General features: G+C 33.4%; 1 protein-coding gene across 1 annotated transcript in view; it reads right to left on the bottom strand.

The window, feature by feature from the left end:
- The window catches only part of LOC107436988 (uncharacterized), an 89385-nt gene that overhangs the window by 24687 nt on the left and 38642 nt on the right, over positions 1–26056 (bottom strand). The window contains exons 19-26 of the mRNA XM_087152336.1: positions 21084–21163; positions 16426–16556; positions 14064–14190; positions 11090–11486; positions 9121–9365; positions 7990–8214; positions 4262–4363; positions 4069–4184 (exon numbers count right to left, since the gene is read on the bottom strand). Of these exons, the coding sequence (XP_087008462.1) occupies positions 4069–4184; positions 4262–4363; positions 7990–8214; positions 9121–9365; positions 11090–11486; positions 14064–14190; positions 16426–16556; positions 21084–21163 (1423 nt within the window). The remainder of the gene's footprint in view (positions 1–4068; positions 4185–4261; positions 4364–7989; positions 8215–9120; positions 9366–11089; positions 11487–14063; positions 14191–16425; positions 16557–21083; positions 21164–26056) is intronic.

Raw genomic sequence — 26056 nt, 5'->3', positions numbered from 1 at the left:
TCTGTTTGAGGGTCTTATCACTTCCACTATTCGAACTCATCATAATAAATTCAAGGAAAGAAGCAAGAGGAAACAGAAATTAAAAGGGGATAAATTAAGGAAAAAATATAATAATGGAAAGAAAAGGCAACTGTGAGTCTTTTCCGAGCCCCCAATAGACCTCTTTGAAAATGATGAATTATCAAATGAGTGAGAGAAATCCGATGCTCCAATGTTGCTAATAATGATTGCTGATGCCACCATCAGTTGAAATAAAAAGATTGTTTGAATTAAATTCAGAACAGCGGATATTATTTAGAGCAATCCGAACAAAATTAAGAAAGCTTGTGAATGCCCTAATCTATGTGGGAGAAGAAACTGTTATAAACAGATCATAGTTGATGTTGGAATTGTTTGGTAACTTCAAAAAGACTTAAAACTGAAATTGAAGGGGGAAAAGAAATGTAAAAGATTTTTGATGATTAGAACCTCCAATTCTTATGATAGGAACAATGTGGTGATGATAATGGAATTGATGATCCAAATCCATTAGACTGATATTTGATAGTTACCCCTACGTATGTGGGAGAAAAAATTGTGTTGATTTTCAGAAGATAGTTGGCTAGAACATGGCAAAGGTTTAAAAAAATATTGAAAATCTTAAAAAAAAAAAATAAATAAAAAAACAGAATAAATTAAATTTGTACCAACCTATGTGGGAGAAGAAAAAAGAATTAGTTTGATTGTAAAAAGTTAAAGTCCTGAAAAACTAACATAACAGAGTAAAAGTAGACTTAAATATAAAATTTTATTGCATCCGCAAATTATGTGTGGAAAATATTATTTTTATTTAGGCAATTTTGACGATGGGCATAAAATTGTATGTGAAGTTGATCTACTGTGATAAAACAGACATAAGGTTAAAATTTTGCACTATCCTCAACCTATGTGGGAAACCAAGGCTTATCTAAAATTTGGCGATGAGTTGTGGAAGGTGTTGGTGATAGAAAGTAACAGCAAGAAACATTGTATAGGAGAAATTAACAAATGACCCCAACAAATGTGGGATAATAAGAATGATACTAAAGCAGGATTTTGAGCAACTGATGGTGACAATCAGACAAAATCTGAATTGTAAGAATTGAAATTTATGCTAGAAAGAGAAATTTAATACAATGGAACTTTAGAAAATTAATCCCAACAAGTGTGGAAAAAAAAACAATTTATTTTGAGGTTGAGTTGTGTGAAGTATACAGAAAATAAGATGACTATAAGATTAAACTAATAAATGCAAATCCTTATTCCATAACATATGATTTATGGCATAAATATACATTAAAAATGAAATAGGTTAAATTTGACTGGCACTAAGTCAGGGATAATGAATTTGAAAATCTTAATATCTAGTGGTAAAATAGGCAGTTGCTATGTTAACACAAATGAGTTTAAGCTATTATTAAGAATGTTAGCGATAGCAGTATATGATTTGACCAGGGATTGTGCTCTTGGAAAGATATATTAACGTAAACAATAATTACAGAGCTACCCGTACAGTGATTGAGATAATTAAAGGCCCTAAGCAATGTGGATATAAACACCTCAATATTTTACAAGCGTATGTGGAAACTGGAACAGGGAGAGCTTACATATGAACAAATATTAAAGATCAAGCAAGTAACGCTAAGCAAAATAAAGGTAAAAAACCCTAAATGTCGAATAATTAATGATAACATTGTACTAAGCTAAGTAGAAAAGATAATAAACGGAGACACTGTAAATGAACATTTTAATAACAAGCCTGTATGAAATTATGCATAAGAGATAATAAAGCCCTAACATGTGTTAAATAAGTAGAAAAAGCATTGAATTAACCAAAAACAATATTAAATGAGATTGTAAACACTGACTTTGGTATTGATATATGTCAACATTAAACTATGAAGAAAAGTAACCATTAGATAAAATAATATTTAAGAAAAGATTGGTCAGGCGTGATGAGAAGAACTTAACTGTATTTTTCTTCATATGGTTTGTTTTGATTTTGTTATGGAGAATAGAACACCAAATGCAATGGGAAAGTGATGTTACTTTAAAAATTTATATAAAATCACAGGGTGGGAATAAAATTAAAAGATAGATATCACTTATTCGCAAACATTTGGGAGAAAAACATATTAAAAATTTGGATAAAAATATTAGCGAAAATATATTGATTTTAGTGTACTAAGACAGCGTTTAAAAAGTGACGATCTATAACATAGCGAAAGCCTATACCCAAGTTACATATTTTAAAAATATAACTATAGAAAAAGTACCAGACCACCGGGAAATAAAAACAAAATAAATTTAGAAAGGTAATCGCATGGGCAATTGCAAAGAAATTATTTAAATTAGAATTGAAAAGGAAACAGTATAAATTTGAGAAGTCAAATTTTGCGATATATTCCACTTGCAGTGGATGACATGTTAAAATGGCGATCTGGCACTCTAAGCCTAGATCAATGGAACATCGGATTTCAAACACTCAATTAAGGAGAAATAGGACTACCAGAGGCCGGAAAAGACTCACCAGAGATGCCTTGTTGGATTACATATTGTAATTAATTAACTTTGAGGAGGAAAAATGGATGTTCAATTCTTTTAGAAGAGATTATTTGGGACTCCAAAGAAGACGTTGTTACAAGGTGGGGATCTAGTTATCCCTCCTTAATATGATAGTTATAAAACTTGTAGTGTATGAAAGTTCTTATTTGGTGAGTATACAAAACTACCGGTAAACTATATCATGTTTCAAAAAATACTTGATCATTAAAAAAGCAATGCTGAACTTTAATATGAATTATTAACAAACAGAAAAATAGAGATAACGGAACTTTTTTTTTTGTATGATATACTTAAAAACAATACCTCATGCGTGAAGATATATTAAAAAAATAATATACTGGCTCGAGACTATTTTCGATAAATAACATACATCAAGGTAATTAAGGCAAATAATATGGTTCAGCTAATATTTTCGAAACTTTTTATAACTCAAATGATACATATCGGTCGCTATATTGGAATGAACAATTTAGTGTAGGCGTTCTAATGGACATTAAAACAACATTGCGTTAATGGAATAACAAACGGGACTTTATGCAGAAGTCTTTATAATGAAAGGGTCGCTATAATAAAGTGTCGTACTAAAGAGCCTAGACTGTATTATCAAATACATAAATAAGAAGTAATTTAAACATTGCCACAGTATAGTCTTAGAATCCCACAGGCTTTTTTTTTCTTCAAAATTTATTTATTTCCCTTCATTTCTTTTATTGCTGTCGACTCCTTTATATGATTCCGTTTTTTTAACTCTTAATATAACTAACTCTTAACATTTTCATAAGAGTTTTGACGATAAAGGAAGTTAAATGTCATTTTAAGCAGTGCCATATAAAGCAAATCTTAAAACTCACTCCATGATGGGTTTCTAAAGAATAATTAGATGGCTTTTGCAAATAGTTATGTTCCCCCGAACGTTAACGTAAACGCTATTTGAGCTTCATAGGCATGCGCAAAACTGTCACTGAGGGGTAGAAAATATGGTTAACATTACGGTTAATATAAGATAAACTCCCTGCAAAATCTCTTTATTATCAATTACCAACGCAACAACTGATTTTTATAAAGTTTGTTTCAAACAGTGGTATGTTTCAAGTTAGTATAAGACTAATGTTATATTCTATATTTTTTATTGGCAACACTAGTTTAAACCATGACAATTTAGCAATCCCGTTCTCGACATTTGTCTTACATTATTTTTTAAATGGTCATGCTAATTCAGAACTGATCCAAATAGGAAAAATCCGTTCAAAGGTCTTGAGTAAGCTAATAAGCATAATCAAAGCAAAAATCTAGCACAGTTTGTTTCTATGATCTGTCCGCCTAAACCTTTCATTTCTGCTCAGCGTATAACTCAGTTTGTATAGCTTTTCGTTGCCAACATGAGGAAAGAAATTTCATTGGTTTTGTGACCACATCCACAAACACGCTTAAGCATTTTATGTAATGCAAATAATACATTTAAAACGTTCGTGAATTTTTAATTACCTTGGTGTCGCCATTACAAAAACGTCAATGGATCCTTTTTGAAGAACAGGTCTTTTATCATCAGAGAGATGCCGAACTGATGTTTCATCATCATCTCCAGACACCAAGAAGAATACCTAAAATAAATTTTTATTAGATTTAAATATCATAGACACAGACTGTTTATTGTTTTTCTTACGAATTCACTACTGACATTAGATTTTGTCCCTGAATTTCTTTGATTGCCTGTGTACACAAGAATTTCATATATGTATTTATCCCCAACTTCATTGTCAGATAATGGAGTAGCACCTAGCTGGAAAAAAAATTCGAAAATTTATTCTTTTTATTAGGAAATCTCATGCAATACTTTTTATTTAATATAATTCTTAACTTTTATGACTTAATAAATAAAAGAAAACACGCGTGCCCAAGTTTAGTAAAGTTGCTATGTGTGACAAAAGGCTACAGATCACAGCGCCACCTGAGGAAAAACTGTGAAGTTAGTTTTTCAATTTTGAAAATGGTACAAGAGAGAAGATATTTAATTGAACAATTGAAGTGCATCATTGATTTACATTGAATTATAGACACCCTGAATAAATGTTCCAGAGTAGGACGAGGTTCACCCCGGGCTCGATTTTCCAATCTAAAGACTTTTAACGTCTCGCCCTTGGGTTTGACATTTTGTTAAATAAACAAAAAACTTGATGACCTTTTTACAGTTTAGATAACAAATTTTAAAAGAAATAAAAGCTTGATAGAAATAATTAGAAACAACTACAGCTAAGGGGAAAATCTCCAAAGAGACCGAGTCGTTAAAGGCTGCTGGATTGTAAATTAGCACTCCGTAATTATCTTTTTCCATTTACCTCGAAATAGGAGCGTTATATATACAGTTTTACACCAGGTGAAGCATTGAGCCGTCTCGCTTTGCCATTTAACTGTGTGGAGGCAATACTTCTATAATTCTTGCAGAAGTCTGCACTCAATGACTAAAATTTTGGACTCGACTTTTGAAGTCCTGGTATAGAATACTCTTCAAATATGACGTTGTGATTTCCTGCATGACTTCGATTTCTTTACATTTTGTTAACTAATTTTTTGGTTTCAACAGGCTGTAAAGATAACTTTACTCTTCCGAAAAATCTCTTGGAAAAACGAACAAGATTTAAATGTTTTTGCTGTTGTTTGATATCCCATGTCTAACAACAGCTAGACTAGTTCTATAAGATTATAAACATGTAAAAAGTCCAGAATCATTTATAAGATCTGTATTTAGGTCATCGGGGGTGAATTGCAAGCAGCCCAAAATGCTGTCCAGGGGAGCTTCTTCAGCTACTTCAGAACGAAAAAAAACCTTAGGACCCTATGAAATCTAAGTCTTCGAAAATGGCCACTAGGAAAGTCGGATAAGGCAGTCGATTTAGGACCCTATAAAATCTAAGTCTTCGGAAATGGCCACTAGGAAATCTGGATAAGGCAGTCGATTTAGGACCCTATAAGATCTAAGTCTTCGGAAATAGCCACTAGGAAAGCCGGATAAGGCAGTCGATTTAGGACCCTATGAAATCTAAGTCTTTGGAAATGGACACTAGGAAATCCGGATAAGGCAGTCGATTTAGGACTCTATACAATCTAAGTCTTCGGAAATGGCCACTAGGAAATCCGGATAAGGCAGTCGATTTAGGACCCTATAAGATCTAAGTCTTCGGAAATGGCCACTGGGAAATCCGGATAAGGCAGTCGATTTAGGACTCTATACAATCTAAGTCTTCGGAAATGGCCACTAGGAAATCCGGATAAGGCAGTCGATTTAGGACCCTATAAGATCTAAGTCTTCGGAAATGGCCACTAGGAAATCCGGATAAGGCAGTCGATTTAGGACTCTATACAATCTAAGTCTTCGGAAATGGCCACTAGGAAATCCGGATAAGGCAGTCGATTTAGGACCCTATAAGATCTAAGTCTTCGGAAATGGCCACTGGGAAATCGGGATAAGGCAGTCGATTTAGGACTCTATACAATCTAAGTCTTCGGAAATGGCCACTAGGAAATCCGGATAAGGCAGTCGATTTAGGACCCTATAAGATCTAAGTCTTCGGAAATAGCCACTAGGAAAGCCGGATAAGGCAGTCGATTTAGGACCCTATGAAATCTAAGTCTTTGGAAATGGACACTAGGAAATCCGGATAAGGCAGTCGATTTAGGACCCTATAAGATCTAAGTCTTCGGAAATGGCCACTGGGAAATCCGGATAAGGCAGTCGATTTAGGACTCTATACAATCTAAGTCTTCGGAAATGGCCACTAGGAAATCCGGATAAGGCAGTCGATTTAGGACCCTATAAGATCTAAGTCTTCGGAAATGGCCACTGGGAAATCCGGATAAGGCAGTCGATTTAGGACTCTATACAATCTAAGTCTTCGGAAATGGCCACTAGGAAATCCGGATAAGGCAGTCGATTTAGGACCCTATAAGATCTAAGTCTTCGGAAATGGCCACTAGGAAATCCGAATAAGGCAGTCGATTTAAAGATGTCGAAGACATAAATATATTGTCGACACCGAAATTGATGACTGACACGAGAACTTTAAAAGTTGTTTCGAGGAATTTTACAGCTCAGTAGAGAAACGCATTTCAACAAGTAGAGGTTACTTCGAAGTGTATTTTATGGGTGTATGCAATTTGAACAATATGTTCAGGAATCATTAGATTGATCTCGCAAACTAATAGCTAAGAATAAGACATTAAGAAAGTAATAATTAAAAACCTTTCTAAACGAGGACTTTAAAGTTGTTCTGAAGTACATTATAGAGGTATAGACATAGAGTGATAGAGGTCTCTTCGAAAGATAAGAAATAGGAACGGAATTCGGATAATATTATCAGGGGTTATTAGGTTAGTTTTCAATTTTAATGGCCTCATCTTGTAATTTAATGGTTTATAAGGGCGTGGTAAATCTACATAATCGATTAATTTTTACCAAATACTTTCATTTAAGAAAAACCAAATTCATTAATTTTCTTAATCACTTACCTGCTGATAGCTTCAGCAAATATGATAATGATAATTATAATAATAATAATAATAATAATAAAGGACTGATTTTCATAAATATGGGTAACAGTGAAAGTTAGTGTGGGGTCAGGAAGAGAGGCTAGTTCTTGAACCAATTTTTTCAGGTGCGTTATGCTGTAGTTCAATCGGCTATTTCTCATCGAGTTTATTCGTAACTATAAAACACAGAATTTATAAATTCGGTTTTGTGTAAGCATATAAGTTTACGGCCGATTCTTCACAGTTGTTGAAATTTTAAAAATCCAACTCACTTTTCCACAAGAAAAGTTTAAAATGTTTCTAAATCAATCTGAATCCAAAAAATATTTTAACTTAATATTACTAAAAAAATGGTCGTTTAAAGCGTTAACCGATGCAACGTTACAAACGGAGTATCTTTGCTTCACATGTAAGATTTTTCTGTAGAGCATATTGACCAAATTTCATCTTTAGGGACGATAACGCCCTTCAAAACAGGTTTCAGTTTTTGGACGAATACCTCAAATTGTAGAATATTCAATGATTGCTGTGGTCTGCGATGTCAGTTGGTGACGTATGGGTTGCCTAAGGACGATGTCGAAGCGAAGAATGTGTAGCTGATATAGGCGATATTTAAATTAGGCATGTTTTTCTATGATTGGTCAGCTGCTGTATTGGACAAGTTTGGTTTTATTTGCTTTGCTTTTTTTATTTATTGCAAAACAACATTTGTCCCTTCAATTGATTTCAGTGCAGAAGCATTTACTCTTTAAAATCATGTATTTTCTTATTTAAGAGTATATATTTTTAAGGTACAGTGACGGATAAATTTTTAATGCTAATTATCAAGTATTTTTGTTTAAAATATCAATGATATCAAAACGATGAGGAACATACGATTACCTTTTCCAAATCTTTTCTGTCTTTCCATCTGGCAAATATCAAGAACAAAATAAACGAAGAGAAAATAACTATAATCGTGGCATATATTGTGACATTGTTTGAAAAACCAGCGTGTGAAAATACATAACTGAAATCAATCTTATTTGGTGCAATGAAAAATCCACTTCCAAAGGAAGTCAGATGGTTGCACGCACAGCAAGTTACAGTAGAAAGGCTACTGACAACCTAAAATGAGAAAAAAAATTAAACAAACACTCAAAATATATTTCTAATTTAGTAAATATTAAAAGAGTATCCCTGAAACGGTCAACGATTTGAAAAAACAATTAAAAAAGGGCTACTAATGTATTGTTTGTAGGAAACTAGATTTTCACAACGAATTTATAAATATAAATACAATTATCAAAGCTTGTTAACAGATGGCGCTACTGAATGAAAACCACAAGCGGCCATTCACACTGCAATCGATTACCATAGACGCGTATATGAAAGTTTAGAGATTTAAGAACAGTTTAAGCATGCGTGAATCGCATTTAGGTGCGAATGACATGCAGTAAGAATGCTCCCTAAAACCATGTTTTCTGCTGTATGTTAGACCATTCTGTCTGAAATATTTTCGGAACGCCGGTAAATTTTATTTTCATGTAAGGTCACGTTGTTGCTGCGAATGGTAATTATTAAAAAAAAATCAGGTTTTTTTCCAGCTAGTCTTCAGCATCTGTGGGAAGATTTCAATATTGTGATTTTTGTGGCAGATTAATTGCCCAGTCTTAGCAACTTTCGGGCAGCTGCCTGCGAGAAACTAAAAAAAAAAAAAAAAAAAACATCACAAAAAGGGACCAACTCGAAAGGTATAACTACTAGCCACCCTAGCAAATACATAAATGTTTTTTTTTAAAAAGAAATTCGCAACTTTAATATCTATTTGGCATCTTGGGGATTGTAGTTGGCGTGACAGATCACGGTACGGAAATATCCCCTAAAATTATGGTAACTAATTCTGAATATTCGGGAGATGATTTGGTTTCTTAAGTAGCAAACAATACATTTACATCTCCTTCTGATTTTCTTTAATTGTTTTTTCAAACAGTTAGTTCTTTTTAGAACACCCGACAGTTAATTGTTTTATACTTGGCATCCATTTGTACTCCATCTTTCTTCCAAATCGCTAAAATAGTAACACCCAGTTGTAGCAACTTTGATGGAGTAATTAGAGGAAAATTGATTTGTCATGTTTGCTTCCGTTAGGTTATGTTCTTCTGGATTTTCAAAAACAACCTTCACATCAGTTGTATTAGATATTTGACCGATTCCAACTGTTAAGTTTTTTCCACTCTCTTTGATTACGTCTGATCCAATAAATAGGGAATGTATACCTAAAACAAATGAAATTGCTAACATTAGATAGATTTAGAAAGTAGCATCCAGCACGCTTATTTATGTAGTACATTATGCTCAAGATTTGTAGAAAACAGAACCTGTTCTGTAATAACTCCGCTAAGCAGTATGTACATACGGAATACTAAATAAAGAGATTTAGCACTTTCACCTGATTTGAAATAACTGAGTATTCAGCAGTCTGTGGAATCTGCGCTTCTGATATCTATCAAGTAGAAGTTTTTAAGCTGAACTTGTTGAGTTCAGTCCTCTAGGAGGTTTCTACGACCTTCGTGTGACCCCGAAGTTATTTACAGTTTGTCTATGTAAACAATTGCCCTTGCTATTCACCTGGAGTAATAGCGGTGACTATGGTTACGAGGTTTAACTATTTTAAGTGGGGGTGCTGGGCTATTATTTAAGACAAGCTTTGCTCGGGTCGGCAAGAGAATGGTAATCAGGAGAGAAAAAAAACTCCCCCTTTTGAAATGCGTAATTTCTTGTTTCCATAGAAGCAGACGACCTTAGACTTCATGGATAGGGGAGTTCTTCCTTTAGACAAACTACAGTGATTTTCTTTCCCCTTTTTGTGTTCCTATTAGTCTATTTGCTTTTTGGGTAGAATTTCTTGTGCCCTTGCATAAATTAGGGCAAAAATGATATCAACAGCACATTTAAACAGAAATTGATTTTTGTCGGTTGTAGGGTTAAGAGAGGTGTAGTCGAGGTCAATTTTTAGGGTAGTGCATGACAGGTGCCCGATATTTAAATTGGCTGATATCAACCCTTTGCGATCGTATGTCTACTATTCTCAGTCGTTACAGCAAAAGAACTATGCTGATCTTTAATTCTTTTTACTTAATTCAGTAAACTTTTAGACTGAAAACTATTTCTTTACGATTTTTTTTCTAGTTTGCTGTTTTAGTTTCTACTGTTTGTTTAATTTTTTTCACCACCGAAGATACCGGAAGTGGTGCTCCTCGGTGGGTGACATGAGTCACGACGGTGAGCAACTTTACCCTTGCTAAACTGCCACAGACAGTTCATAGGATGGGTCACAACAGAGAACAACTACAGATAGAGAGGCATCTATGCTCCGAGCGGGATTCAAAACCGCAATCAATAGCTTTGCTATTTGCTCCGCCATCTGGCCGGCTTTACAAATTCTGTTTTGAGACAGTGATTTTCCTCCTTCAAAAGAGAAGGTTTTTCTTTTTTTCATATTACGTTCATCCTAGATCACCAGATGCTTGTTCATGCTAGATCACCAGATCTTTCACCAATCGAGCACGTATGGGACATCGTTGGACGACAACTTCAGCGTCCTCCACAACTAGCATTAGCTAACCCCGTATTGACTGACCAAGTGCAACAGGCATGAAACTCCATCCCACAAAATTACATACGGCATCTGTATAACACCATGCAGGCTTGCATTAAAAATTCGGGTGGTTACACCAGTTATTAATGTACCAGTATTTCACATTTGAAAGGATTTTTCTCTTAATCTGTGATCTAGAAACTTTGATCAATTAAATATGTCACTCAGACAAACGCATTGCCAAAATTTCATTGCTCTACAATATTTCCTTTTTGTGTTAGAAATTTTTTCCATTAGTGTATTATAATTAAGTTGAAATTTAAACTAACTCTTAAGGATCCTAATGGCTTTGGATAAATTTTTATCTATATTATGAAAATGTGATCATAAAAATTAAATTACCATCTACAATCGGAATATCGTCAAGTCTTGTAAGTCCATCATAGTCGTGCAAAGACGGGTAATCACCGTATTTGTATATAACAATTAACGATTCACTGTTGTTATCTGGTTTTAGATTGACGGTGACTCCTACTCCAGAGGAATCCACAAACACCGTGTGGTATACGAATATATCCTCGTTGCTGGAAAACCGTGGTACGATGAATTCCATGCCATTGTTTGGATCGTTGTCTTTCGAAACGGGGATACAAATGATGAAAGGATCTCCGGTATTGTTGACTGGTATAGTTGAATTCCCTTCTCGAGATGTGATGTCGATCTGAATGACGTTGGATTTTTCATTCAAAATGGCTGAGTTTTCACTGTGCGATTCTAGAGGTTGGGTCCAACGAACAGCCTGCAATAGAATATTCAAGCAGCTTAGTGATAAAATGTTTTAAGTGACATTTAAAAAAAATTAGATTTCTCCTGGGGAGTTTTCCAGTTTTATTTGACTATGGATGGGGATATGAGTCTAACAACATGTAATAACAACATTCAAAGTTTAAGAGACGATGTGTGGATGAGCTTGATATTCTAACAAGTTTTATTATTTTAATTTGTATTTAAATTTGTATGTAATTTTACCATTCATAAGATTTTTCTGTATTTCACAAATTCTAAAAAATAATCCATTTCAAAAAAGTAATATAACGACGTAAACGTTACATTGTCTTGAGTGTTGTTTTTAGTTTTTTATGCCTTCAGCTGAGGTTATATGGATTTACACACTAAATGGTATTACTCACAATCACAAGTCTTATAGTGAACACTTCCAATTGCAATATAAGACTGCCTGTGTTTAAAGCTTAGGCGTAAAAACAAAACGGAAATAGTAATCTGGGAATCAAATGGTGAATTTTTACCAGTGAGCGCCAACTGAGCGCTGAGCTTTATACAGTTTTCTATCCACGCAACATTGATTCATTTTTTCGAATCAATAAATTTTTGATTCTTTAGAGGGTGGATAAAGGCAAACTAAGTGATAATGTTTGAGTGAAAGAAGATTCCAAATACATTTGGAAGCAAAAAGTCAGTGACAAATTTAGAAAATTTCAATATTTAAACGTCAATATTGTGAACAATAAAGTTCCAAGTATATTTAGCAACAAAGAGTAGACACGTATCCTTGGTAAACCCTTTATTGAAACACTAAATGGCAAATAATATGAGTCTTATTGTAAACACTACCAGAAACATTATAAGAGAGAGTGTTTTTGAGCTTGGGCATAAAAATAAATTGGAAATAGTAACCTGTAAGTCAAATTGTGACTTTATAACAGTGAGTGCCACTTGTGCTGAGATTTATACGGTTTTCTATCCAAACATTGATTCATCTTGTCGAACCAATGAATTTTTGATTCTTCAGAGGGTGAATGAAGATATACTAATCATAATATTTGAGTGTTTTGAGTGAAACAAAGTTCCAAATACATTTGAGAATAAAAGATCAGTAAAAAATTTAGAAAGATTTTGGCACGATATTTAAACGGGAACAGTGAACCCTTTTTCCTTTTTTTTTCTGGCAAGACATTAAACTGTTAACCCAGTGAACCCTCTTTCCTTTTTTTTGGCAGGCCATTAAACTGTTAACCCAGTGAACTATATGATGTGAACAGTTTAAATAACTATTAGGATTTTATAGACAGCGCCGATTCGAAGCATGTGGTAAAGACTTAACGGCGAAGCATAATATTTATTTCAATTATCAACGCATACATTTTTAAAGTTAAGTTACTCAAATTCACAAAAATGCCACTTAGTTCATTTATCCTTCATTTCTTCAATATAGAAACAAATTAAAAATATTGTCTTGTTTGAATAAAACTTAATTAAGGGTTTCTTTATTTTATCAATAGTACTTCATATCATGTCACTACAGTGCGCTAAAAAAAAAGAAAAGGAAAAAAAAAAAAACGGACCACCCTGAGTAACTTTTGATAATATTCGACTTCTTTACATCTCGATTTCTCAGGAACTATTCAACCGATTCGGCTCAAACTTTGTATTCTGCCATTCAAAATGACAAATTTTAAAATTTTGTAAAACATTTTATACCTTACAATTAACTTGCTTTCAATTTTTCTGAGCATTATTAAATGAAATAATAGAAATAATAAATATATACTAAAATTTATTTTTCGGACGGAATAATAATTAAATAAACGAATGTTACAATTGTGAACAAAAAATTTTCAAATCACTTTCTCAGATCTCAAGATATAGCAAAATAAGCAACATTAATCGACCCAAACGTTGGACCGCTCCCCTGGCCAAACTATGGGGACCTGATGTCCCAGATTCTGGCGACCCCCTACTCTTTGGGGTTCAAAATTCCGAATTTGTCAAAAAAGGTATGTTTATTCGGAGAAATTACGTTTTTGTGTCTGATTTCGTAACTTAAAATATTGTCTGCTCTACATAATTTACATATTTTACGTCACTCCCTTGAACCATTAAGATTGAGTTCTAAAACGTGAAGATCCGATCAGTTGATCAAAAGTTATTGAGGGTGGTCTTTTTATTTGGCGCACTGTACGTACCGGAATAACAAGCAGGAAACATAAATAATACAGAAAACAATAAACAAGCAAAACATGAGAGATAAGGAGTAGTAAAATTTTAAAACGAAAGCTCTGAATACGAAAGCTCTGATTCCTGGCCATAGATGGCGCCACTGAAAAACAGGAACAATCGCACTCCAACTGCCTAAACAGGCATACGAAAGAAAAAAAAAATTGTAACAGAAGGGCCTATACTCTTTTTCTCGAAGGAACAAGTTTCATGTTGCATACAGTATCATTTTAACTGAGATATGCAGTTAAAATACTTTTTCAACAAGTAAATGATTTAATTTTGTTTCGAATTGATACTTAGCACAAAGCTTATATTTATAATGATTTCAAGTATTAAAAATTGAAAAAAAATCTCTTACTTGTATTCCGACTATGAGTTGATTATCATCACAATCATTTTGGTCAAGAGTTTTGCATATATTAGGTAAAGTGATTGAAGAGTCCCCTTGCTGTATATTTTCGTTCGATAAATTCGAAGCAAAGTCTCTGAAAATTATTCGAAAACATGTTAGCTCTACTCTGCCATAGTCCTAGAAATTAATTTTTTTTCAAAAATTGAACGCACTTTTTTTTAAATAAAGTGAAATGTGACATTGTAAGTAATAATTCGAATTAAGTTTAAACATGGGTGTCATGCTGATCTGAATTAATTTTCGTTGAACGAACAGTAATGCATAATATGCAAGAATTCTTTTTTAAACTTTAGATATATACAACACAATAATATGTTTTAATTTTATGTAAAAATTATATTTTATAGTTCTTCACCGTGTATACCACACAACTGCTTTCAAAGCAGTCTCCAATATGAAGTCTTGGATCAGACTGGGTAGGGACAGAGGGTCTGCGGTATTGGTCCTCATTAAACTGTTCTACCGTAAAGTGCTCGACTTCGCGTGCAGGTTGTTGGGCTACCGAAGCAGGGGTGCCATCCCCTCTGTAGAGGATCAAAATTGTGATGGCTTGTCTTCGGATTATCCTCAGGGATGTTTCCCAGACCGTCGCCAATAGCCCGTTGTGCAGCTCTAGTGCGACGTAAATTAACTACAACTACTAATATGAAGCCCTGGTTTTCCCGAGCATGTGTCGCCAAAATAATTAGTTTGGCGTCCTTAAATTTTCTGCTTGAACATACAGAACAATCTTTACAGTGACGCAATCGATGTAGTTTGACATTAAGCTGTGGCTAACATATTTGGTGTGGTGGTTGAGAGTAGACATACGACCGCAAAGGGTTAAAACAGTTTAATCAATCGTGTTCACTTTTTTTTAAAACTACATTTATTACTTTTTATACTACTTCGTTTCGAACTGGAGTCAAGATCAATGGCAATCATTATTACGAATGATTCTTGGTGTATTTTGTGAATAAAAGAATGAGTAGGAAGTGAGCAAGTCAAAGTATAAGTAATTTGAAGTTTCCCTCTAACCATTACACTGGATGTGGAATAGTTAGTGGGTGTGAGTAGTTAGTGAATTGGGGTCGATTTCATTGGAAATGGGTTTGTAATTGACAAACTAGTGCACAGGTAGTTTAGTAAATTAGCGTACGGGGAATCAATGCAACAGCAAATGAGTAAGTAATCGACAGGTCTCTTAGCGAATGGGTGAATCCCTTCACCGATCAATGGATTATTAATTGACGAACTAACCCGTAAGTGTTCTAGAGGTTTAATAAACGGGTGAATCAAGGCATCGACAAATGGGTTAGTAATTGACAAACTATCTCGTAAGTATTTCAGGCATTTTGTAAGCCTGTGAATCAGAGATTGGTAAGAATTGGCTATAAAGTGGCAGTAAAATAAGGGGTGAATCGGACAATTCTATAAAGGGCTCATATCGGAAAAATATGGGAGCTTTGAACCCTTATTAAGTCAAGATTTGTGAATGTTGGTCCAATGAGAGCCAAAGTTGTTTTGCTGATAGGGATTTCAGTTACAAAAAAAAAATTGAAATTAAATTTTTCTTCAATTATTTTTATTACAGTGATCCGCGATGGTTGAGTGGTCAAAGGATCTGTCAATGATATGGGCTATTTTATAACTGTCGTTGAACAGCCGATTCAATGTTTTGGGTTTACGACTAATGGTCAACTCCGTAGCCTTGTCATTTTGAACCCAATCCAGAAGACAAGGGAACTCCTAGATCAAGTATTGGGAGAAATTTACCTTCGTGGAAATCTTCGTGATGGAACTAACCCGCATTTGCTTTACATGGAGAGGAAGACCACGAGAACCTCCCACGGTTAGCCTGACGGCAAAGGGACATTAACCCATGATCCGTCTACCACTGAGAATATTTCACGTCAGCACTGTGGTCGGTGCAAGCCGGATGCAGATTCGTACCGACCAGTCATCCCAGAGATTCGAACCCGGTTCACCTCATTGAAAGGCGAATGCTCTATCCCCTGAGCCATTGCGGTTCAGTGATATGGGTTAGGATTTAAGTCATAAGGGCGGCTTGAAGCCCAACCAGCTTTATACTGATGGATACAGCCTCCCTAACAAATAAAGGTGGCATTGTGCGCATCGCTATCATCATGCTGTTGGTCTCGAAACTAGGGAATATTATCTTCCGGGTTAGTATGGATTGTTACGAGAATACTTTACATTTTCAGTTTTTATTATTATTATTTTTTAAATGAAATACACGAGAATAAAGTAGCTAAAAAGAGAGCTGTGAGTAACTAAATTATAAGCAACCATGGGTAGAATTAGCTACTTGTAGAATGTCATCTGAAATCCGTTCCGTGTTGTTGTATAAAACGGATCAGGTCCAGCCATTATTTCCTCCATGCAATATTCCTGTATTTCGGAGATCATGGTTTTTATTTTAGCAACCATTTCTTTTGCCTGGAAATAATGAAATCTCTTTCAACAACTATTAAAGTAATGAAAATTTGTTTTTAATAATTACATAATACTATATTTTTGTACTATAATATATATATTTACATAATACTCTATCTAAAATCACAAAATACTGTGGTTACTAGTTACTAAAAATATAAAATGTTTCAGTTTGAGAATGGTTGTTTTCGATGTCTACCTCAGAGGTGACATTAGAGTGCATAAGGTTAATAAAATACAAATTTGTCAGAACCTTTATAAGGTGTTAATTTGAACTACCTTTTCGTTCACGTTGAACAACAGCATCACGTTGTCATGGTTAACAAATATCATAATATGGTTCAACCTAGTACCTGATCAGGTTACAACAAATTTGAATGATATTTGAATATAAAATTTCTAAAATTCATAAAATACTGTGGTTACTAGTTACTAAAAATATAAAATGTTTCAGTTTGAGAATGGTTGTTTTCGATGTCTACCTCAGAGGTGACATTAGAGTGCATAAGGTTAATAAAATACAAATTTGTCAGAACCTTTATAAGGTGTTAATTTGAACTACCTTTTCGTTCACGTTGAACAACAGCATCACGTTGTCATGGTTAACAAATATCATAATATGGTTCAACCTAGTACCTGATCAGGTTACAACAAATTTGAATGATATTTGAATATAAAATTTCTAAAATTCATAAAATACTGTGGTTACTAGTTACTAAAAATATAAAATGTTTCAGTTTGAGAATGGTTGTTTTCGATGTCTACCTCAGAGGTGACATTAGAGTGCATAAGGTTAATAAAATACAAATTTGTCAGAACCTTTATAAGGTGTTAATTTGAACTACCTTTTCGTTCACGTTGAACAACAGCATCACGTTGTCATGGTTAACAAATATCATAATATGGTTCAACCTAGTACCTGATCAGGTTACAACAAATTTGAATGATATTTGAATATAAAATTTCTAAAATTCATAAAATACTGTGGTTACTAGTTACTAAAAATATAAAATGTTTCAGTTTGAGAATGGTTGTTTTCGATGTCTACCTCAGAGGTGACATTAGAGTGCATAAGGTTAATAAAATACAAATTTGTCAGAACCTTTATAAGGTGTTAATTTGAACTACCTTTTCGTTCACGTTGAACAACAGCATCACGTTGTCATGGTTAACAAATATCATAATATGGTTCAACCTAGTACCTGATCAGGTTACAACAAATTTGAATGATATTTGAATATAAAATTTCTAAAATTCATAAAATACTGTGGTTACTAGTTACTAAAAATAAAAAAAAAAGTTTATGTTTGAAAGTGGTAATTTTCGATGTCGACAAAGAATGAATACACGGATTTAAAGTTTTCAGATTGTGCAGGAGCTAGCAAACGATTGAAATCGTAAAAAAATGTACATGAATATCACAACCGTTTTTATATATCCCCCAAAAATTTCAAAACAAACTTTACAACTTCTGATGTTGAGGAAAAAAAATAGAAAATCGGGATGAACAAGAACCGTTTTTTTTTGTTCGAAATTCCTCTCCAACTTCTCGCTGTCTTCACTATCACGTCTCTCAGTGCGATTCATGGTAGTCCAACATCATTTGATGGTCACCATCATCCAACATTTTCATGGTGTTTGATATGCTAAAAAACTTACACCATTCGATGATGGAAAATGCTACTTTAACACTATGATCGTTGACCATCAAGAGAAGTTTGACTCTCATGGACTAACAATACATGATAATCCGTGATGGTTCCAACTGATTCAATGAGAATTCTTGTTGGATCTCAGGAATATACCATCAAAACAATGTTTTTATTTTATTTTTTTATGTTGGACCATCATAAATCAGTCAGAATTCCTACATTAGGAGGATGGCTGTTCATGATCGTTCCAACATTTGATTTCTAAGATACTACGATATAAATTCGTGATGGTTCAACATAAACAAATCATCAACTCAAGTTGATATTCTAATGTTGGACCATCATAAATCAGTCAGAATTCCTACTTTAGGAGGATGGCTGTTCATGATCGTTCCAACATTTGATTTCTAAGATACTACGATATAAATTCGTGATGGTTCAACATAAACAAATCATCAACTCAAGTTGATATTCTAATGTTGGACCATCATAAATCAGTCAGAATTCCTACTTTAGGAGGATGGCTGTTCATGATCGTTCCAACATTTGATTTCTAAGATACTACGATATAAATTCGTGATGGTTCAACATAAACAAATCATCAACTCAAGTTGATATTCTAATGTTGGACCATCATAAATCAGTCAGAATTCCTACATTAGGAGGATGGCTGTTCATGATCGTTCCAACATTTGATTTCTAAGATACTACGATATAAATTCGTGATGGTTCAACATAAACAAATCATCAACTCAAGTTGATATTCTAATGTTGGACCATCATAAATCAGTCAGAATTCCTACTTTAGGAGGATGGCTGTTCATGATCGTTCCAACATTTGATTTCTAAGATACTACGATATAAATTCGTGATGGTTCAACATAAACAAATCATCAACTCAAGTTGATATTCTAATGTTGGACCATCATAAATCAGTCAGAATTCCTACTTTAGGAGGATGGCTGTTCATGATCGTTCCAACATTTGATTTCTGAGATACTACGATGTAAATTCGTGATGGTTCAACATAAACAAATCATCAACTCAAGTTGATATTCTAATGTTGGACCATCATAAATCAGTCAGAATTCCTACTTTAGGAGGATGGCTGTTCATGATCGTTCCAACATTTGATTTCTGAGATACTACGATGTAAATTCGTGATGGTTCAACATAAACAAATCATCAACTCAAGTTGATATTCTAATGTTGGACCATCATAAATCAGTCAGAATTCCTACTTTAGGAGGATGGCTGTTCATGATCGTTCCAACATTTGATTTCTAAGATACTACGATGTAAATTCGTGATGGTTCAACATAAACAAATCATCAACTCAAGTTGATATTCTAATGTTGGACCATCATAAATCAGTCAGAATTCCTACATTAGGAGGATGGATGTTCATGATCGTTCCAACATTTGATTTCTAAGATACTACGATATAAATTCGTGATGGTTCAACATAAACAAATCATCAACTCAAGTTGATATTCTAATGTTGGACCATCATAAATCAGTCAGAATTCCTACTTTAGGAGGATGGCTGTTCATGATCGTTCCAACATTTGATTTCTAAGATACTACGATATAAATTCGTGATGGATCAACATAAACAAATCAACAACTCAAGTTGATATTCTAATGTTGGACCATCATAAATCAGTCAGAATTCCTACATTAGGAGGATGGCTCTTCATGATCGTTCCAACATTTGATTTCTAAGATACTACGATATAAATTCGTGATGGTTCAACATAAACAAATCATCAACTCAAGTTGATATTCTTATGTTGGACCATCATAAATCAGTCAGAATTCCTACATTGGGGTGATGTTTACTTATGTTGGTTACTATTGAAAAACATAATGGTTCATGATGGAATTATTGATGGTTACCATCACGATGATGTTGGTCCATCAATGGAAAACCATCAAAAATGTTGACTTTGGTGCTTTTCGTTGTTCACCTTGTCTATGAGAGGTGGACAGTAACGATGTTCCCTCCAAAGTTGCTCATCTTTAACACGTTGACTGCCGCGTCACCCATATATGCGGGTGACAGCAAAATTTCTGATCGGGTCGCGTCACCAGTATTGGGGTGACACTTATTTGACTATTTGCGAAAGATATTCGTATGTATTTGAAAAGATATTTCACAGGAAGTAACAAAACTATTGAATTGTTATAAAAGTGAACCAAAAATGATTTATAAAGAAAATTATTGTGACCATCATAAAATCTTTCTTGTTCACTGCTATTTGACTAAGAAATAAGTTTTCCATTTTTCTTTTTCGAACTTTCAACGAATTAGGGTAAAGATTTTAAATTATACTCCTCTTTTATCGGCAACGATTTAAACTGATCGTGTAAAGTGGCGAGATGAGAAACAGATGCAAAGCAACGGACACAAATAAACAGACGTGATACCATGAAAACGAACGGGGCGAGATATTATTCTTGTGACCACCAGAGACTAGTATTATTAAAATATCGGTAGGAATACTTAGCAGAATACGCTTCGTACAGCGGTACTCGTGGCCTGAAGGAGATTTCACTGTGAACGCGTGCGGTAGCCAACGTGTTAAAATGTAATAATTCAAGGGAGAATCGATTTTCCGCGTTATTGATTTGTCAAAACTTATAATTCCTCAAAATGCAACAGATTTTGATCCAATCATCATTTTACTTGAAGAATGGATATAAATCGTTTTTTACCCTTGGTCTTCATCGGTCATTTTTGAGTTATTTCAGTATGCGTTTCTAAAGTCATTCGAAAACTTTATCACGCTTCATTTTAATGTGTGATTAGATTATTTACAATTCAAATAGAACGTATTTTTATAGGATGTACATAATTAGTATCTATTGAACTTACATCGTTAAGCTGATTTCCCTTCGCCTCGTCTACAGCTCTGTTTCTTAAACGATCTTCAACTTCTTTGCGATTTCCTTCAACTAAAATAAATAAATAAATAATAATAATAAATGCTAATTTTAAACTCAAAATATCTGTGAAAGCCGTGTGTTATTTCAAGCGCTTAGGTTGCACTTTTTGATCTAGCTGCGCTTGTATGATCTAGTTGCCCTTTTGATTTATGCTAAGTTATTTTTTAAAAATTTTTATGGCTGGCAACAGCATTTTTATTTTAATTTTGTTTCTTTTTAGAATTCGTTCTTTTTTTAGCCAAAATGTTTTTTTAACTTGTAATGTTGTTTAGCAGAATTCTTCGCCAGCTGTTTCCGTGTATATACGAAGAAAATAAATTAAATATTTTTATAGTGTTGTGAAAAGAATTTTTAGTTGTACAAAGTACTTCACCGTGCTAGTAGTTGAATAGTTTTACTGAACCAAATTCTTAAGAGTATTTGTATGAATTATGTAGCAATTGACTTTACGCAATGAATTAAAAAAGTTTAAATGCATGATTTGAAATTAGAATTCCTAAAATGAAGAAAAAACTGAAGAAAAAAAAAGAAAAGATCTGTTTTTTCTAATATTAAGTCTAAATTTCTCAAACGAAACAGAATAAAAAATTGAAAGGTCATTTTATGAAACTATATGTATTAAATACAGATTTTTAAGTGTTAAAATATGGCTTAAAATAGTTTTTAAAAAAATCTATTTCAAGTCAGTTATAAGAGATTGAATTTTTCGCATTGGTTCGTTCGAAAATGTTATTTTTAGAATCACAAAAAGGGAAACTGACTAAAAAGTTCAAGTATTATGTGAAATAATAAGAACTTTTCAAAGAAAATATAAAAACTGATAAATGTGAAAAAGAGAAAATAATACTGCATTAAGAAATTTTTAAATTTAAATGTGCTAATCGAAATTCAGAGTTAAAATAAAAACAGTGTTGGGAAATCTATTAATGAATTTTAATTGGTTGGGAAATCTATTAACGAATTTTAAAAATTTTAAAAGACTTTCCACGCTTAAAGGTCGGCAAATTTGAGTTTGCAATCTTCATTGAATTGCTAACTAGCTTCAGATGGAATTTTGTACTCAAAATGGCAACCGATTTCACTCTCAAATTTGCATTTTATATCCTAAACATTCTTACGTCATCTGCTAACAAACATCTGCTATGTACTTGTAGAAAAATTTACTTTTTATTCTTATAGATTTGTTTTATTATCTAAAAAAAACGCATTTATTTTATTATCTTTCTAAATTAGTTTCTTTTTATGAATCTATAGCACAGATTTTCAGAAACACTTTTCGTTTATTTTGTTTCTCTTATTGCGTTTTAATATGTCACCAAATTCTTTTTATTTAAGTCAAAATCAATTTTTTGGGAAAATTTTTTATAAATTTTAAATAATATTTGAATTTTAGAAGTTAAACTTTTTGAATTTTATATCTTTGCTGTGGTATTAAATTTTTTAGTCTGGTCGGAATTCGCTTTTGTTGGGTGAACATAATATGGATACTGGAGGAAAATACAACTTTACTTTTAAGAAGGGAGAAACGTTATTGCATTAAACATAATTTATAAAACATTTGGGGGGGGGGGGGGACAGAGCTTGTCTACTTAACTGAACAGTATAGTTTAACCCAGGGGTTTCCAACTTACATGAGGTCGGGGGCCACAATTAAAAACACAAATCAAATGGCGGGCCGTAACTTTATCAAAATTTTATGTAGGACTCTTTTATGTTTGAAGGAACATTAAATATTACTGTCAGATTTTCACCAAGTTGTACAAAACAAAAGTATTGAATTACAAATTAAAATAAGAAGTGGATTTTCAAAAATATTTACTTGCATATAAAAAAATTCGGGTTACAAAAACTTTAATTTGCACCAATGTATTGAACAATTAATGTGCAACAGATGTCTAATTGTTAAGATATAAAACTTTAAAAAGGTTGGTATTAAAACTTACATAGTAGCACACAAAATCTTCAATGACAAAATTGAAGTTTGTCTGCTGCAACCACCAGAGAATAGATATTTACATTTAAAATTTAAAATTAGCTTATGTGTGTGTAAATATTTTCGTCCAAAATGAGTGATTTCAAAAAGTTAAATCGGAGAATTTCTTCGAGACAATTTCTGATACACAACATGCTAAATTATATTCACAAAATACAAAAAAAAAAAAAAAAAAAAAAAAAAACGAAATAAAAAAGAGCAACATATACGATTATTTTTGTATTTGAATAAATATTTTCTTGGATGCAAAGCCTGAAAAATAATTCTTTTTGCACCGTTGGTATGATAAATTTCACAGAAATGAAGAAATTAGGTTTTTATTAACGAGAAAAGTATTTTAAACCCATACAGATTTTTTATGAAAATTGTCAGCAAAAAATTACAGCTAATATATTTTAGTTCGTGGCCCACAAAAAAGGCTTTGCGGGCCGGATGCGACCCCCGGGCCGCCAGTTGGAAACCACTGGTTTAACCCGTTCAGGACCGGTCGAAGAAGAAATAAACTCTTGCCAAGGCTACCACGCTTCAAGATTATGCGGGCTGAAAAGCACTTACACATACTAATACGAGAGTACCGACTTGAAGTCAGAAAGGCTTGCTTATCGTGGATCGTGATGGACGAATCGCACGATTACGCGTAGTTTGTCTAAAGTAAGAACTCCCCTAGCCTTTCGTCTGGACCCGCGGCAGAGACTATAATAACGAGGTATAACTATTTCAAGTAAGGGTGTGGGGTCATTATTTAGGACAGGTTTTGGCCCGGATCAGCGAGAGAAAGGGAATATATTTCTTCGGTCAACCGTGTTGGTGTCTTGGGATATTCATCCAGTGTTGCCAGAAGTTTAGATTAAAAAGTAGCGGATTCGAATATTTTGTAGCCCAAAAAATACGTTATATATATATATATATATATATATATATATATATATATATATATATATATATATATATATATATATAAACGTACGTGATACGTACGTGCGTTGTTAACGTATATGTATAACGTTTTAACTCAGATTATAGGTCACGTGATTTTTTCAGAAGATAAACGATTAATAATGGTTAGAGTTAAAGATTTTTTCCCATCATACTCGCCTTGATATAAGATAAACATAGATATGGAAAGACTCCGCGCAGCAAAACAAATTAACAATCCAAAACTAAAGCTTATACGTGTTCACCAACAAGAAATAAAAATGTCCTCTTTAAAAAAAAAAAAAAAAAAAAAAAGAAATATTTCTGTAAGAAAAAAAAGTAGCGTGTTTTTAAGATTTGTAGCGTTCAAAAAATGATAAGTAGCCCAAAAAGTAGCGAGTAGCCCAAATTCGATTTTTCAGTAGCGGGGACTTTTAAAAGTAGCCCAATCCGCTACTTGTAGCCCAATCTGGCAAACACTGTATTCATCCACTTTTAGATGCACCTGGATAATTTTTTTTTAAAATGTTTTTTCCGCACATGCGCTGTATTAAGCAGCTATTTCAATCACTCCTATCTGGCGCAGTTTTATTATTATTTTTTTTAATTTTAAATCAATAATTTCGTTATCAGTTTAAAATTGATTCAAACGCTTTGTTTAATTTTTTTTTGAATATTTAAGCTATAGCAAAAGTGGCACTAGACCTAGTATATATTTCGGACATTTACCAAAGGTCTAGTCATACTAGGTCTGGTTAAGTGCCATTTCCCGGTATACATTTGCCCGGTATACCCAACACTGATGTTTTTTTAAGGTCAAGTGCCACTGCCCGGTATACCCTACACTGATGTTTACTTAAGGTCAAGTGCCACTGCCCGGTATACCCTACACTGATGTTTATTTAAGGTCAAGTGCCACTGTCCGGTATACCCTACACTGATGTTTTTTTAAAGTCAAGTGCCATTACCCGGTATACCCTACACTGATGTTTATTTAAGGTCAAGTGCCACTGCCCGGTATACCCTACACTGATGTTTATTTAAGGTCAAGTGCCACTGCCCGGTATACCCTACACTGATGTTTATTTAAGGTCAAGTGCCATTACCCGATATATATTTGCCCGATACTCCAAACACTGATGTTTGTTCCAATCTATCGTCAGTAAGTATTAAAATATCGAATAAATGTAATTATATCCACGAATAAATTAATAACAAATCGGATGTAATAAATATTTCGGACATTCACCAAAGCGACTAATTTGATTCTCAACATTCACCGGTGAAAGTCAACAACCAGCGATTTCGGTCATTCACAGTAACATGCACATCATTTACATAATATCCTCATCAGGACGATTATTTCATACTTTACCTAAATAGCATCCGGCATTTCAAAAAATAAAAATAATTGGTTTTGTTGGCGATGATCTCGTAAGGCGATAAAGAATCATGCATAGTACAGGTAAGGAAGATATTAACCTCGAAGGAAAAGTGGATGAATACCCCAAGGAGCCACTGTGTTAGGCTTAGAGTAAAAAGAAGCTACCCTCCCTGAAATGCGCTATGTTTGAAATGTTTCCATAGAATAAGACCGTCTCAGAATTTGTGGCGGGGGGAGTTCTTGTAGTAGACTAACTATATTTGTGACAATGGTTCTAAAAGAGCAAACACTACGTATGAGATCAGTATGGCACTTTGCTGTGGTGACTGAGAGTAGGTATATGACCACAAGGGGTTGAAAATTCCACCTGGTTAAATTATAGACAAAGATTAAATTATAGACCTGGTAAAATTATAGACAAAGGAAACAAAAAAATAGGAAGTCGATTTAGTATTTTCTAAGCAAACATTCTTATATATTAAGTAATGTTTTACTAAAACCATATTACACTAGTTGAAAATATTTCTACTATTATATATATTTTGCTAAAATAACGGATATTTTTATTATTTTTTTTATCAAAAACTTTGCGGGATATTTAAAATAATTT

The sequence above is a fragment of the Parasteatoda tepidariorum genome, chromosome 9, assembly GCF_982258835.1.
Source record: "Parasteatoda tepidariorum strain Cologne lab strain chromosome 9, Ptep-v5.0, whole genome shotgun sequence".
Lineage (NCBI taxonomy): Eukaryota > Metazoa > Arthropoda > Arachnida > Araneae > Theridiidae > Parasteatoda > Parasteatoda tepidariorum.
Note: the sequence above shows the minus strand (reverse complement) of the source record. Positions and strands in the feature narration are given on the sequence as shown.